Below are 16589 nucleotides of genomic sequence, written 5' to 3' on the forward strand. Positions count from 1 at the left end.
GCAAGCGATGAGGAGTGGCTGTAAACACAGATGAAGCTTCGTTCACTGCCATGCACCCGGTTCCTAACAGGCCATGGCTGGTACCTTTTGCCAGCCCTGGGGGTCAGGGGCCCCTGCTTTAAGGCAATGTCCCCAATGCATGGGATGCAGGCTCTGGTGAGACAAGAGGTGACTTTAGTGGCCAGGGGTTAAGGCAGCAAATACCACTGAGTCTTTTGGTGAGAAGTGCCTTTTAATTATCCTCCAATTCTGGGGCTGATTCTGCAGAAGGTCCTGGTTTAGCCTTGACCTGTCCTTCCCTTTGGTAACCTGTGTTTGTCTCCCTGAGCAAGAGGAGTAGGCTGCACACATGGGCTTGGCAGGCAATGGCATCTAGTCAGAACTTAGTGACCCTGGTTTATCAACATGGATTTTATTGGTCGCCTCTTCCTGGCAAGAGGTGCTGGTTTTCTGTTTAAAATTGTGATGTTGACTGGGCACAGTGGTTCTGCCTGTAAATCCTGGCACTCTGGCAGCAGGCCAAGGCAGGGGATTGCTTGAAGCCGAGAGTTTGAGACCAGGCTGGGCAACACAGTGAAAGCCTGTCTCTACCAAAAAACTTAAAAAAAAATTAACTGAATGGTGGCATGTGCCTGTAGTCCTAGCTACTTGAGGCTGAGGCAGGAGGATCACTGAGCCCAGATCAAGGCTGCAGTGAGCTATGATTACACCACTGCACTCTAGCCTGGGTGACAGAACAGATACTGTCTCTATTTTTTAATAATAAAAATAAAGTAAAATTTAAACAAATAAATAAAATCATGATATAAAATTTCCCTTTGAAATGTATCTAAGTTTGGGCCAGGCGTAGTGGCTTATGCCTGCAATCTCAGCACTTTGGGAGGCCGAGGTGGACGAATCACCTGAGGTCAGAAGTTCAAGACCAGGCTGACCAATATGGTGAAACCCCACCTCTACTAAAAATACAAAAATTAGCTTGGCATGGTGGCATGTGCCTGCAGTCCCAGCTACTCAGGAGGCTGAAACAGGAGGATTACTTGAACCCAGGAGGCGAAGGTTGCAGTGAGCCAAGATTGCGCCACCGTACTCCACCCTGGGCGACAGAACAAGACTCCATCTCAAAAAAAAAAAAAGCATCTAATTCAGAATGTGAGTTGATTTAAACAGAAAAGGAAGTAAATAGTAAGGCAGGTGGCACACAAGTGTGGAGTTGACAGGTGTCGGCAGGTGGAATTGGGCAGCTGCTGCTTTGAGCAAGGTCAGGTGAGGTGGGAGATGGTAGGCTGGAGGTTGGCTGAAGGGTACAGACAGATGGGGCGGTTTGCCCAAAGTCATCCAATTAATTAGCTGAAGAGAAGAACCCCTGCCCGGTCGCTAGTGTCCTTTGCAACTATCCTGGCTGTGATGCCCCAGGGTCATAGTAGGAGGGGATCTCCCAGCCCACACCACCTGGTCCTATGCCAGGATGGCCTCCCATGCTCCACTCTCTAGTCACCCACAGGTGAGTTAAGGGAAACCCAGCAATCTATTGCTTTCTCCTCACCCCCACTAAGAACTTCTCCTGGGAAAGCCCCTTTTCAGCAATGCTAAGGAAGGTGTTGCTTAGGAAAAGCAGCATTTGACTTCTCTGTGATCTCCAAAAAGTAAATAAGATACGAGATTGCTCTGCAGTCTCTGCTTCCTGTGCTGGCTGTGAATGGAAGCTGGGTTCAGTAGGTTTGGTATAGCTCAAAGCTATGGCAGCCTGGGTCAACAGCATGCCCTTGGCGGGAGGGTTATGTAACCCTTCCTCTGCCTCCCTCTGTCCCTTGGTGGGCCACATCCTCTGCTCTCTACATAATCCTGGGGCAGATCTATGCTGCCCTTGCCTAGGCACAGCCCAGGCTTGCCAGCCTCCGCTGCTACTGTACACCAAACAAATCTGCCCACGGCCCTGCTTTCAAAATTTCACTCCCCAAGATCAGGGACCAGCAGCGGCTTGACTGCTGGGCCCCAGCCTGGTCCTCCAGGCTTGTCTCCCTTTTCTTCCTCTCTCCCAGCACACTCTGTGCATCCCAGCCAGCTCCTCACTGCCCTGTTTCACCCCCTGGACCCCGATGCCTTCCCTCATTTTGACTGTTCCCCACCAACCAGTCCAGTGGTCCCTAACCAGACTGGCACATCGGAATCATGTGGGGCATTGCCAAAACCACGTCCTTCCCTGGGCTTCTGACTCAATGGTGGGCAAGGGGGTGGGGGAGGGCCCAGGCAGGTGTATTTTTTTGTTTGTTGGTTTGTTTTTGTTTTGTTTTGTTTTCTGAGATAGAGTCTCGCTCTGTCACCCAGGCTGGAGTGCAGTCGTGTGATTGCAGCTCACGGCAACCTCCGCCTCCTGGGTTCAAGCGATTCTCCTGCCTCAGCCTCCCGAGTAACTGGGACTACAGGCTCCTGCCACCGCACCTGGCTAATTTTTTTGTATTTTTAGTAGAGATGGGGTTTCACCGTGTCAGTCAGGATGGTCTTGATCTCCTGACCTCATGATCTGCCCACCTTGGCCTCCCAAAGTGCTGGGATTACAAGTGTGAGCCACCATGCCCTGCCAGGTGTATTGTTTTTTGTTTGTTTGTTTTGAGATGGAGTCTCGCTCTGTTGCCCAGGCTGGAATGCAATGGCATAATCTCAGCTCACTGCAACATCCGCCTCCCGAGTTCAAACAATTCTCCTACCTCAGCCTCTCGAGTATCTGGAATTTTAGGTGCAGGCCACCACACCTGGCTAATTTTTGTATTTTTAGTAGAGATGGCATTTTGTCATGATGACCAGGCTGGTCTCGAACTCCTGACCTCAGGTGATCCATCTGCCTCAGCAGGTGTGTATTCTCAGGTGTAATCTCAGCACCCAAAGTGCTGGGATTACAGGCGTGAGCCACCGCGCTCAGCAGGTATATTGTTTTGAAGGCTCCTTGGGTGATTTCAGTGTAGACCCTCCCCTGCCCCACCCGCTTTGGCCTGTAACAGTCCTACCCCTCATTCACCATCCAGCCAGACTGCCACCTCTGTGAAGTCTTCTCTGACTGCTACAAACCACAGTGGGCTTCTCCTTCCCTGTTAGATGCAAAGTCAGTGCCGTCTGTCTTGCTACTCCTGATTCTGTACCTAGTTTCTTGTGTGTTATCTTTGCTTCCTCAGCCACTCTATAATTTCCTTTATTCAACTTTCCTATCCCTTAGACCTTTGTTACTCAAAGTGTTGTCTGTGGACCAGCAGCATTGCATCCCTGGGAGTGTGTTACAAATGCAGAATCCCAGGCCCCACGCCAGACCAGCTGAATCAGAATCAGCATGGTAACAAGACCCTCAGCAGCTGCGTAGACATGTGAAAATTTGGGGTGCGCTAGTAGAGATGGCCACCAGATACTTGGGAAAGTCTGGTCAATTACTTTTCCGTTTCACTTGTCATCATCTACCCCATTTTATGGGTATTCATTTCCTGTCTGCCCCTACCCCTGTGTTCCACAAGGGCAGGCTTTAATCTGTTTTCCTCACTGCTATGTAGTCAGTAGGTGCTCAGTAAAAATTATTTGAATGAATGAATACATTTTTAAAACTCTCAGGCTGGGCATGGTGGCTCCCACCTATAATGCCAGCACTTTGGGAGACCGAGGCAGGAGGATCACCTGAGGCCAACATGGCGAAACCCTGTGTCTACTAAAAATACAAAAATTAGCCAAGCACAGTGCACACATCTGTAATCCCAACTACTTGGGAGGCTGGGGCATGAGAACGCTTGAACCTGGGAGGCAGAGGTTGCAGTGAACCGAGATTACACCACTGCATTCCAGCTTGGGAGACAGAGCAAAACTCTGTCTCAAGAAAATGTGATAACAATAAACCTCTCCATGTGTCCTCCAGGATCATTTCTCTGCTGAGCAAGTTCCGACTGGGATTCCATGAAGTCCACATCCTCCCTGACATCAACCAGCTCCCTCGGGCTGAGCAGTAAGTTCTGTTTTGGAGCTTCCAGGCAGAAGGGCCAGCTGTCCCCTTTTTCCTGAATAAGCTGGGAGCAAGGGGCTCTCCTCCAAGCCCTTCCTAGATGTGTCAGAGGGCACAACTTCTGTAGTGGCTGTGGCCGGGGCATGTTCGCTCCCTGGGGCTGAGGGACCCTGGGCAAGGTGGCGGCAGCCCCTGACGTTGTGTTAACACATTGGTGCTGGGAGTGGGGAAAAGGTGAGTGACGTGGGCAACAGCTTCCTTCCTCCTTCCACGCAAGGGCAAGAGCACAGACTTTAAGCAAATCCCTGTGTGAATTTGTAGCAATGACCGGTGGTAGGTTCAGCAGGGACTGTTTGCTTTCCAAATGGTATAACTTCATCTTCTTCAAATAAGACACTTACAAACAGGATTTGCATTTTGTCAATCAGTGTGCATGAGGTTTTCCAGGACTCTCTCCTCACTAAAGTATGTCTCCTCCTGACCTGCTAGCCCTAACTTTTCTCTTACATCTCCCAGCCATAAGGATGTCCCTCATCGACAGGGAAGGAAATCAAGACAAGCAGAAAGGAGCTATGTAATAGTGATGGATACATTGGCTCCAACCGTTTGTTAGGAGCTGTGCTCGGTGCTGCAGAGGCAGAGATGAGGAATCTGCAGCCCCATCCTCCAAGCATAGCTGCAGGCTGGTGCATGCCAAGGGCAGTCGCAATGCTGCAGAGACAGATCAGGGTGCCAAGGAGAGTAGGGTTGTCTCTGTTGGTGGAAAAGCAAACCCTTGAGAAAGGCTGGCCTCAGTGATCAAAAAGAGATGAGTGAGATCTTCTAGGCAGAAGAGACAGCAGGAGCAACATACAGACCCCATTTAGCATCTGATATTTATTTATTTATTTATTTATGAGACAGAGTCTTGCTCTGTCACCCAGGCTGGAGTGCAATGATGTGATCTCAGCTCACTGCAACCTCTGCCTCCCAGGTTCAAGCGATTCTTCTGCCTCATCCTCCCGAGTAGCTGGGATAATGGTGCACGCCACTGTGCCCAGCCAAATTTGGTATTTTTAGTAGAAATGGGGTTTCACCATGTTGGCCAGGCTGGTCTCAAACTCCTGACCTCAGGTGACCCACCTGCCTTGGCCTCCCAAAGTGCTGAGATTACAGGCGTGAGCCACTGCGCCTAGCCTAGCATCTTATTTTAAAAATCCCCTCCATTGACCTTTCATCTGCCTCCAGCTCCTGGACCATTTCTCTCCTTGGCACAGCCAGACTCTAAGATGTTTGCACTTTGTCAACGCCTCCTCCCCTCCCCTAATCTTCCTGCTCCCAACCCACTGCCCCTGTTGTCTGAGACCACTCTTGCCAGCATCATCAGTGACCTCCACGTTGCCACACCCACGGAGTTCGTTTCTGTCCTCTCTCTCCACCTTTCAGCTGTACTTGACAGTGATCTTTCTTAAGATCGTGCCTTCTTTTGGCTTCCAAGACACCCCCTCCGCTGGTTTCCTCCTGCATCAGGGGCCCTTCCTCCAGTTCCTCTGCTGGCTCTTCCTCCTTGACCTCACTTGCCCTTGCTGGCATCCTTGGGGTTCGGCCCTGACCCTCTTCCGTTCTCTCCCTTTACTCTGTCCCAGGTGAGCTCATCCATCCCTGTGGCTTCAGATAGCAGATGGCATCATCTGAATGCTGATCAGCCCTACATCTCTTTTATTTTTTTTTTTGAGTCAGAGTCTCACTCCATCACCCAGGTTAGAGTACAGTAGTTCCATCTCCTGCCTCAGCCTCCTGAGTAGCTGGGATTACTGGCGTGTGCCACCACACCTGGCTAATTTTTGTATTTTTAGTAGAGACGGGGTTTCATCATGTCGGCCAGGCTGATCTCGAACTCCTGACCTCAGGTGATCCACCTGCGTCGGCCTCCCAAAGTGCTGGGATTACAGGTGTGAGCCACCGTGCCCGGCCCCAACCCTAAATCTCTGTGTTTAATGATGTGAATCACATCGCACAGAAGACCCCCCAGCAGCTTCTGGTCTCACTTGGAGCAGATAGGGAAGCCCTGCCCGACTAGGCCCTCACTGCCTGCCTGTCCTCACCTCCGCCCACCCTTCCCTGCACTCACCTCGCTCCAGCACACAGGCTCCTTCACTGCTCCTCATATGAGCCAAACACGCTCTGCCTCGGGGCCTCTGCACGTTCAGTTCTGTTCGCTTCAGCACCCTGTCCCGTGCACAGCTGGCTTTGCAAGGACAGACTTCCTTAGGTCCCAGAAGGGCCTTCCCTACCCGTTATTCTTTGTCCCAGTACTTGGTTATCCCTTCATAAAGCTTCCACTTCACATTTATTTGCTACTTGCTTATTACCGTGGCTCCGTGAGGACTGGGAACACAATCTGATTTGGTCACTGTTGTGTAGGATGGAGCCTGGTACAGAATCATTGCCTGTAAATACCTGCTGGATGGTCGAGTGGGTCACAGGTCAGTGGTTGTGAGCAACTTGTGAAAGTCCGGTTGATGCCAGACCCAGCCTTCAGAGCTGAATTCAACATGGAGGCCACTTTGTAAGTGGCACTGTCCGATGCGTTTCGGCCTGAAAATGGGAGCTGTGGCACCACTGCCAGCTCCCTGCAGGGACCTGGCACCCCTGGAGATGGGGTTATCATCTCAGCCGGCCTCAACCCACTCTCTCGTCCCCAGCACCAAGAGGTTTGAGGACATGATTGCACCCTTCCGTCTGAATGATGGCTTCAAGGACGAGGCCACTGTCAACGAGATGCGGCGGGACTGCCCCTGGAAGATCTCAGATGAGGAGATGAGGAAGAACAGAGTCAAGGTGCGGGAGAGGGGTGGGGGTGGGAAACGCGGCACATCACTGGGTCAGGGACGGCTGTCCCGCATGTCTTGAGCTCCCCCAGCCGCTCCCCTCGATCCTCCACCCTGCCTTCCACTCCAGCCCCTGAGGGATCCTCAAACCACCATCGCTCAGGCTGCTGGGTAACCTGGCTGTGGAGCTCAGTGCTCTCCTCACCTGGAAGCCTGGTCCCCCTGCCCATCTTGAGTGAGCTCCGGCAGTGGACATGACCTGCCCGGAGTCCTCCTTCTCCTCCCCTCTTCCCCTATGCCGAGTGGAAGAGACTCCTGAGACTCATAGTGATGGCCAGGGCATAATCTGTCCTGTTAGGCCAGGCGTGCTGGCTCACCCCTGTAATCCTGGCACCTTGGGAGGCCGAGGCAGGTGGATCACTTGAGGTCAGGAGTTCATGACCAGCCTGGCCAACATGGTGAGACCCCATCTCTACTAAAAATACAAAAACAAATTAGCTGGGCATGGTGGCAGGCGCTTGTAATTCCAGCTAGTTGAGAGACTGAGGCAGGAGAATCACTTGAACCTGGGAGGGAGAGGTTGCAGTGAGCCAAGATCGTGCCATTGCATTCCAGCCTGGGCAACAGAGTGAGAGTTCATCTCAAAGGAAAAAAAAAAAATGTGTCCTGTGTGCCACCACAGCTGCCTGACCTTTCCTGCTTTGCCTCTATAGACCCTACCCTTGCCACAGCTCAGAGCCCCTTCCTGGACAGCACCTTCAGAACTCTAAGGGCTAAGAGAGGGTGTGGCCTCCTCCTGTAGCTGTGCTGTGACTGTGTCAAGGTGGAGTGGGCTCTAGGAGTGCGGGCGATGGGGTCAGGAGGCGGGTCCCACTTCTACCCCCAGTGTCAGTCATTCTCCACCACGAGAGATGTTACCCCCTGGGCGACATTTGGCAACCTCTGGAGACATTTTTGCTTGTCACAACTCGGGGGTGGGGTTTGCTACTGTCAGGCAGTGAGGAGAGACCTGGGATGCTGGCAAACATCCTATGATGTGCAGGACACTTCCCACAACAAGCACTTGTACGCCCCAAATAACTACAGTGCAAAGTCCAGAATCCCTTCCCCAGGTGAACTCCCTTCCCCTGAGTCTCCTGGTCTCTAGGATAGGGCATCCGTCCATGATCAGAGCATGCATGTCAATCATTTCTGAACAATTTGAGATAGGCCTTGGATTGGAAGGAGTCTCCCACCCCCAACCCAGTCCCACGAAAGCTTTGGGGACTTCCCTAATCTGTCAGCCCCAAGACCCTGCCCCAACGGGCCCACGCAGCCATCTGGCTCTTTGGAAAATGCTGAATAAAACCTCGTGTCTGAAGGAGACCTTCCAATACTCTGTTACAGAAGAAGTGGGGTGACCTGTCCCTGCTCCGAGCTCCCCTGTCTTTTCTAGAGTATTTTTCGTGTACCGGGCCCTCTGCCGGCTGCTTTTCCATAGGTTGTCTCATTTGATCCTCCCCAAATTCCCCTGGAGAAGGTATCATCATACCCATTTAACAGATGAAGACAATGAAGGTCAGGAAGGCAACCTGGCTTGTTCAAGTTCTCTCTGCTACAAAATGTGAGAGCTGAGATCTGAACCTAGTAAGGTGTTCTTTCTTCCCTCTAACCCGCTGGTTATGGTCATAAAGTCAGGCAAGGAAAAACTATGGAAGGCTTCTTGGCGGAGGTGAGCTTAGTGCCCCATTACTCTGAGGGTCCCCTTCTTCCTGGAGGCAGGAGAGTCTATATGAATTTATGAGGCAGGAGAGTCTACAAGTAAATCGTGAATCCAGTTGAAAATGTTAACGAGGCCATGGACGTGGTGAAGGGTCGAGTGACCTCGAGGATATGGGAAGTGACCACTCGGCTTTCTCCCGCCCAGTCCCTTCGGCAGGTGAGGCTGAATGAGATTCTGCTGGATTACTCCCGAGACGCTGCTCTCATCGTCATGTAAGTAGTACCTGGCTGGTGGGAGGACCAGTCTGTCAAGAGTCAGGTGTCTCAGGTCTGGGAAGGGGCTCAGCGGGGGCACCACGGAGGCCCCGAGCCTTCCCCTGTGAAGCAGAAGGGCCAAAGTTCCCATAAACATAGCTCTGGTGATTCTCAGCACGTGGCTGGGCCTGAGCCTGCCCTATACCTGAGCTCCAGCTGGCAGGGGTCAAGGGCCTCACGTGTCCCAGGCATCAGTGACCGCCCCTTGTCATTGCTTTTTCCTGTTGACTGCCTTTTCCTACCAAATTCCACTTGGCAAAGAGGGAACCCAGCTCTTTCCAGAGGGACATTGACTCCTGGTTGTTCAGGAATCACTTGGCCCTCCTTGGCTATCGGCCATTCCCAACTGATGTTAGTTCCAAGCCTGAGCAACAGAAACAGAGGCCTACCCCAGCCCTGGCTATTCCTACTGGACCCACGTCCAGTTCTGAGCCACCCCTGGGGTGTGTTCGCCAGGGCTGAGCAAGCAGAATGTGGGATGGAAGTGACAGCTGTGCACCTAAGGTCTCAGGGTGGCTCTGCTCTCTCTGAGGCCTGTAAGAAGAACATGATCAGCCCGGCGCGGTGGCTCACGCCTGTAATCCCAGCACTTTGGGAGGCCGAGGCGGGCAGATCACCTGAGGTCAGGAGGTCGAGACCAGCCTGACCAACATGGAGAAACCCTGTCTCTACTAAAAATACAAAATTAGCTGGGCATGGTGGCGTACCTGTAATCCCAGCTACTCGGGAGGCTGAGGCAGGAGAATTGCTTGAACCTGGGAGGCAGAAGTTGCTGTGAGCCAAGGTCACACCATTTCACTCCAGCCTAGGCAACAAGGGTGAAACTCTGTCTCAAAAAAAAAGAAAGAAAGAAAGAAGAAGAAGGGCCGGGCGCGGTGGCTCAAGCCTGTAATCCCAGCACTTTGGGAGGCCGAGACGGGCGGATCACGAGGTCAGGAGATCGAGACCATCCTGGCTAACACGGTGAAACCCCGTCTCTACTAAAAATATACAAAACTAGCCGGGCAAGGTGGCGGCGCCTGTAGTCCCAGCTACTTGGGAGGCTGAGGCAGGAGAATGGCGTGAACCCGGGAGGCGGAGCTTGCAGTGAGCTGAGATCCGGCCACTGCACTCCAGCCTGGGCGACAGAGCGAGACTCCGTCTCAAAAAAAAAAAAAAAAAAGAAGAAGAAGAACATGAGCAGCTAAGCCCTCAGCTCGGGGGACAAGGGGTCTTTGCCAAAGCAAGTAACTGGCCTCTCCTGCATTTCCTGGGAGCCAACCACCTGGGAATCAGACAGAAGGGATCTTTCGGCTCTGGTGGTGCAACCCACTCCCAGACCTGTCACCATCTGACCTGGACTGCAGATGCTAGGTTCTGCAGGACAGCCGAAACGTCCGTGGAACCTGTTTGTTCATGTCCTGAAGCCAGGATCAACTACACAATTTACAAGGCCTAGGACAAAATGAAAATGTGGGGCACCTTGCTCAGAAAATGTTAAGAAGGTCAAGATGTGGTCTTCCCTTTCAAAGCAATCTCCCTTACATTCTCACACAGGATGTGTGGAATTTGTTTTTTAAAAAAGCTCATGGTGGTGGAAAGGAGGAGGGGTGGGGGTTCAACACAACCGATCATAGGTTGATCATTGATGTAGACAGATGATGACGTGGGCATGAAACTTCAGGGTATCATTTTTCAACATTCACCTGTTTGAACGTTTCCATAAATCTGCAAAATGCGTCCTGCCTTGGAGAGCAACCACAAGTGCCTCATCAAGCTTGCTTTTCTCTGATAAGAAGGTCCCCAAAAACCTGTCACCATATGCTATTCTAGGAAGAGGTGCTCAGATGGGAGGGATCCTTCAGCTCTGGTGATACAACCCATTCCCAGACTTGTCACCATCTGACCTGGACTGCAGATGCCAGGATCTAAGGATCTTAGATTCATGAGAGGAGACCTCAGAACAAGTGGTCCATTGAGGGTGATAAAAGCAACTCAAACTTATGTTCCCACTACTTCTGTTGCTTGAGTACTATATAAGTTGCATGCATCCCTTACTGCTGTGTCTGCAATACTCTCTTTCAGGAGAGCACTGGCAATGTTTCTTTTAAGTAGTGTAAGTGCCCCTTTGAGAAGATCAAAACAGCAAATGGGTTCAGACTGAAAATGGCCAATGGCTTCTAGCAGATAAGTAGATAAAGCTTGAGGATATGCATCCTCCTAGGTCTCACCAAAGGCTGGCAGCTAAGCAACCAGTTTGGAGACCTGACCTGGAGGTTTCTGGACCTCCAGTCTGTCTTAAGATGTCCATGAGGGTTTTTCCTCCCTGGCTGTCTGAGGATTGACTGCCATTATGAATGAATCAGTAAGTATCCAAACTAGGAAGGTCATGACCAACTGACTACTTCAGAGGAAACAAATGGCCACCTATGTCCTTCATCCTGGGAAGGCAACAGTACCTAAGATAGAAATTCCGGACAAACTAGCCAAAATGTACAAGACCACACTGAATATCATGTATGCATTTGGATTTAGAACTAATTTTGGTGGTGGGAAAACAACTAGCTTTGGCATAATTTATGATTCCTTGGATTATGCAAAGAAAAGTAAACCCAAACATAGACTTGAAAGACATGGCCTGTGTGAGAAGAAAAAGACCTCAAAAAAGCAATGAAAGGAATGCAAGAACAGAATGAAGGAAGTTACGGGGACTGTAAAGGCCAGTGTTGGTATTGGCAAAAGGTGGGCTGGAGATTGGATCACAGCCAAAGGAGTAAAGGGGTGGCAATGACATTATCTGCGGCCATTGTGGATTTTCTACAAGAAGATTAATAAACTAAAAACTCTCACGTGAAAAAAAGATGCCCAGGAGAATTCAAAAGGCACCAGCACCAGTTACTCTTCATTGACAGGACAGAGGTAAAATTTTTGCTTTTACCAGTTAGTGGAATTTTTGCCAGTTAGTGAACCACAGGAGAGTGGTTCAGGCAATTAGAAACGTGCTTGGGGCTGGGTGTGGTGGCTCATGCCTGTAATCCCAGCACTTTGGGAGGCCAAGGCAGGTGGATCACTTGAAGTCAGGAATTTGAGACCAGCCTGGTCAACATAGTGAAACCCCATCTCTACTAAAAATGCAAAAAATCAGCCAGGCCTGGTGGTGCACACCTGTAATCCCAGTTACTCGGGAGGCTGAGACAGGAGAATTGCTTGAACCTGGGAGGCAGAGGTTGCCATGAGCCAAGATCATGTGACCGCACTCCAGCCTGGATGACAGAGCTAGAATTGTGCTTGGATAATACTCAAACGCTAATTCCATACACTAAAGCAGTTTTCAGGAATCATGTCTTAGAACATTCAGGCTGGTATAGCAAAATACCATAGGCTGGGCTTATCAATAACGGAAATTTATTTCTCCAGGGGCTGGGAAGTCCTAGATCGAAGCTTGGTAAATTCAGAGTCGGAGGCAGGGCTCCTTTGCTGACTCATGGATGGGCCTTCTTGCTGTGTCCTCACTTGGTGGAAGGAGCCAGGGAGCTCTCTGGGGCCTCTTTATAAGAGCTCTAATCCTATTCATAGGTCATAGGGCTCCACTCTCATAACCTCATCATCTCCCAAAGGCCCCATCTCCTAAAACCATCACCCTGGGGATATGGATTTCAACGTGTGAATTTTGGGGGGATATGAATATTCAGACTGTAGCAAATGGTTCTGACTTACAGTTTCTGTTCTTCCCAGTCACTGCCTATGTGCCAGTAGACAGTAGAGCATGCAGAATTCTTCATGATTCCTAATATCCTATGCAGTGTGCAAACCCTTTTTAGCAGATGAGTGTAAGAGCACAGAAGTCTAACAACAGACTATTGTCAGTCCGCCCCTGGGACACGGTATTCCTCATGCCCTGATGTCCCTAATGCCAGTGTGTGCTTTTTTTATTTATTTTTTAAAGAATTATTGCATTTATTTCTCAGATAGTGATATAACTTTTTTTTTTTTTTGAGATAGAGTCTCACTCTGTCGCCAAGGCTGGAGTGCAGTGGTGTGATCTCAGCTCACTGCAACCTCCGCCTCCTGGGTTCAAGTGATTCTCCTGCCTCAGCCTCCTGAATACTGCCACCTTGCCTGGCTAATTTTTTGTATTTTTAGTAGAGATGGGGGTTTCACTATGTTGGCCAGGCTGATCTCGAACTGCTGACCTCAGGTGATCCACCCACCTCAGCCTCCCAAAGTGCTGAGATTACAGGCATGAGCCACAGTGCCCGGCCGCAGATAGTGATACAATTTAATAGTGTAGTCAGTTGGGTTGAACTGTCACTTGCAACACTTTCTTGTGTGACTTAAGGCATTAGAAAAAAAAGAATGTCAAGATGGTGACAGCAGGGCATTAGACAAACAAGGGATCCTCCTGAGCAGAAGGCCCCATGTCACTGTGCTGGCTGCACACTCAGGAGGCTGGCTCTACCCAGAACAATGCTTCCTGGGGCTTTAGGGACATTTTTTTTTTTGTGCAAAGAAAGTGCCCCATGTTTCCTTGGAGAACAGTGATAAGGAAAGGGGCTGGGCTTATCTCCAGACCTCTTGCCAACACCTAGCAGAGAATGTTCCTAGGGCAAGGTTGGTCCAGGGTGAGGGCTGGGTCCGAGTGCGAGACAGTGGAAATGGCTTCGTCCTGGGACGCCTCCCCAGACTCTTCCTTGGGTATGGTGCCTGGTGGGTGTGCATGGGTGTGCCAGACCACAGCTTAGTGCCGCCTCTGTTCAGAGAGGCATGTGTGCATTTTGTCTATGCCATTAGCCCACTGTGTGGCCTTGGGTAAGACCCCATGTCTCTCTAGCCTCAGTTTCCCTAATTATAATAGATAACAAAAGTATTTCCAAGATTCTCTTTCATGCTAACATGCTGTGATTCTAAGTTTATTTGTCATTAAAATGAGTCAGTCTCAGCTGGGCTTAGTGGCTTATGCCCGTAATCCCAGCACTTTGGGAGGCTGAGGCTGAAGGATTGATCAAGCTCAGGAGTTGAAGACCAGCCTGTGCGACATAGTGAGACCCTGTCTGTACCAAAAAAAAAAAAAAAAAAAAAAAAAAAAAAATCAGTCTCTCGGTCTCTTAAGCCATAAGATGAAGAATTTCATCCCAGGAGGTGACCATCAGTTGGAATCTCTCCCTTCCCACCCCCCATCCCAACCACCGTCCCCCAAACTCACAGGGAAAACCAATCCCCACCCACCAGCCTTTGTGGGATTCGCCGATACAAGTGATTATAAATCCAGTGACCCAAGAGAAGACCCCTGCCCAGGGCGTCCCACCCCATGCCAGTAGCTACAGCTGTTGCCCAAAGAGGCCCCAGCTATTGGGCCAAGTCCACCAGGAGGACAGAGCAGCTGCATCTTTCCATCATTAATCTCCAACCTGGAGCCATGCCTAGTGTTTCTCTACAAGTTCAGTCAGAGGGTCTGCTTCATCAGAACTACCAGGGGACTGTGGAAAATGCAAGTTCCTCTGTGCCTTCCAAACCAGGCTCTAGGGTGCAGCCCAGAAATTCTGAGGAAGAGGAAAAAAAAAAATCTCCCAAGCCTCCGTGAAATGATTAGATCACATTGTCTAGCATTTGGGAGAGCATGCTTGGGGCATTTTCTAGAGCCAGTGTGAGGTAGCACTTGGTCAACTGCTGTTCACTAAACAGTGGGTTATCAAATGGCCCCAGGTTTGAGCTCAGCTACCCCAGCACAGCTGATAAACCAGCCTCATAAAGAGCCCAACAACCTTTGACTAGCCTAGCAACATATTCCTATTGGGTCCAGATGCCTCTTTTTCTCTAAAAACACTCCCTCCTCAAAGCCAAACAGCAATAATCAAAATAGTAATAATCAACATTGCATTTTATGGCTTGGGCCTCTATATGATACTCAAGGCATCAGGCCTTATGAATTTGCAAAGCCCTAATTTTAAGACAGCGTCTCACTCCGTCACCCAGGCTGGAGTGCAGTGGCAGGATCTCAGCTCACTGCAACCTCTTTGTTTTTTTGTTTTGTTTTGTTTTGTTTTGTTGTTGTTGTTTTTCTTTTTGTAACCTGTGACTCGGGCCTCTTTGGTCCTATAATTTTCTTTGTTTTTGAGGCGGGGTCTTACTCTGTCACCCAGGCTAGAGAGCAGTAGTGAGATCTCAACTCACTGCAACCTCCACCTCCCGGGATTCAAACAATCCTCCTACCTCAGCCTCCGAGTAGCTGGGACTACAGGCACATGCCACCAGGCCTGGCTAGTTTTTTGTATTTTTTATGGAGACAGGATTTTACCATGTTGGCCCAGGCTGGTCTCCAACTCCTGAGCTCAAGCAATCTACCTGCCTTGGCCTCCCAAAATGCTGGGATTACAGGCATGAGCCACTGTGCCTGGCCTCAAAACTCTATTATAATCACCCCCTCACTCCTACTTTAGAGATGAGGAAGCAGCTTCAGAGGAGTTAAGCAGCTTGGCCAGGGTCTTGCAGACAGGAAGTGGGAATTGCATCTGGAGCTTGTGACTGTGGTTCTGATGCAGGGCTGTCTTTCACATCTAGGTTAGATATGAAGCTGCCTTTCTTTGTGGCTAAGAGATGTGATTCTGAAAAAAAAATGTTCCTTTGTTCTGGAACAGCTTTATTTCTGAAGATTAGTAGCTCAAGGCATGCATATCACGTCATTGATGGTGTGGGGGCGGGGTGATTTTAAAGACAGCTGTCTCTTGGACAGGGGGACAGGCTCTGTTGGGGGAGGGAACTCCATGCTGAAGCTTAAAAGGCCACCACAGGGGTGATGGGTGTTCCCCACCACCATGATACAGGCACCATTTCTCTTGTGGCCTTTGGCGTTTCTGAATTCAGTCCCTGAAATCAGTTACTGCTTCCTGGATGGCATTGTCTGCCTCTTGCATAACTGCTCAGTCAGGAGAGTTTGGTCTCAGTAGTCCTCTGTCCCTTTCCCCTGGAAAGTCACTAAATATTTGAACTCAGATGACTATAGCTTAATGAAATGGCCTTGGGCCAACCCGCCTTCCCTAATATTTGAGACCTTTTTTGTTTGTTTGTTTGTTTTGAGACAGTCTCACTCTGTTGCCCAGGCTGCAGTGCAGTGGCGCAATCATGCTCACCGCAGCCTCGACCTCCCAGGCTCAAATGATCCTCCCGCCTCAGCTTCCTGAGTAGCTGGGACCACAGGCGTGTGCCATCATGCCCAACTAATTTTTGTATTTTTTGTAAAGACAGGGTCTCACCATGTTGCCCAGGTTGGTCTCAAACTCCTGGGCTCAAGTGATCCACCCGCCTCGGGCTCCCAAAGTGCTGGGGTTAGAGGCGTGACCACGCCCGGCCCAGGACATTGTTTTTTAAAGGAGGGTAGGGCTTGTCCCAGGTGAAGCTTTGTGGATGGAACTTCAAGTATGACACAGCTGTTTAGGATCCCAGTTACCCTTCTCAGAGGAGGTTGGAGTTGCTGTGAGCAGAGGCTGCTGCGGAGGGAAGATGCCAAGACCTCGGTTCAAGTTCCAGCTTTGCCGCCACTGGCTTAGCTGTCGCGTGCTGGTCAGTACTAAGTGCTGATGACAGCTGCTGACCTTACGGAGCGCTCACTGTGTCCCAGGCATTGTGCTGTGCCTGCGTGTGCTTTGCTGGCTTTAGCGTCGCAAACATCCTGAGAGGGAGGTTTTTGTGTTCTTGCTTTAGAGAAGAGAAACTCTGCAAAGGTCATCTGGCTGAGGAAGTGGCAAAGCCACGACTCAGATGCCAGAGCCTGGCTCTGATCCCAGCGCTCCAGCATCCTCCTCCCGCCCCAGTTC

The 16589-nt window shown here is 50.4% G+C and overlaps 1 protein-coding gene and 1 pseudogene across 9 annotated transcripts in view; both read left to right on the plus strand.

Moving 5' to 3' along the window:
* SLC12A3 (solute carrier family 12 member 3) overlaps positions 1–16589 on the plus strand; it is a 50440-nt gene that overhangs the window by 31405 nt on the left and 2446 nt on the right. For 6 of the 9 annotated variants that reach the window (XM_033218477.1, XM_033218475.1, XM_033218479.1 and 3 more), the window contains 3 exons: positions 3890–3976; positions 6658–6793; positions 8690–8757. In XM_033218477.1, the coding sequence (XP_033074368.1) occupies positions 3890–3976; positions 6658–6793; positions 8690–8757 (291 nt within the window). Of the gene's footprint in view, positions 1–3889; positions 3977–6376; positions 6522–6657; positions 6794–8689; positions 8758–16589 lie in introns of those variants that run through there. The other 3 variants (XR_004438927.1, XR_004438928.1, XR_004438929.1) reach the window with 3 other exon arrangements.
* Positions 9920–11845, plus strand: LOC117087833 (annotated as a pseudogene).

The sequence above is a fragment of the Trachypithecus francoisi genome, unplaced genomic scaffold (genome assembly GCF_009764315.1).
Source record: "Trachypithecus francoisi isolate TF-2019V2 unplaced genomic scaffold, Tfra_2.0 Lachesis_group10, whole genome shotgun sequence".
Taxonomy (NCBI): Eukaryota; Metazoa; Chordata; class Mammalia; order Primates; family Cercopithecidae; genus Trachypithecus; species Trachypithecus francoisi.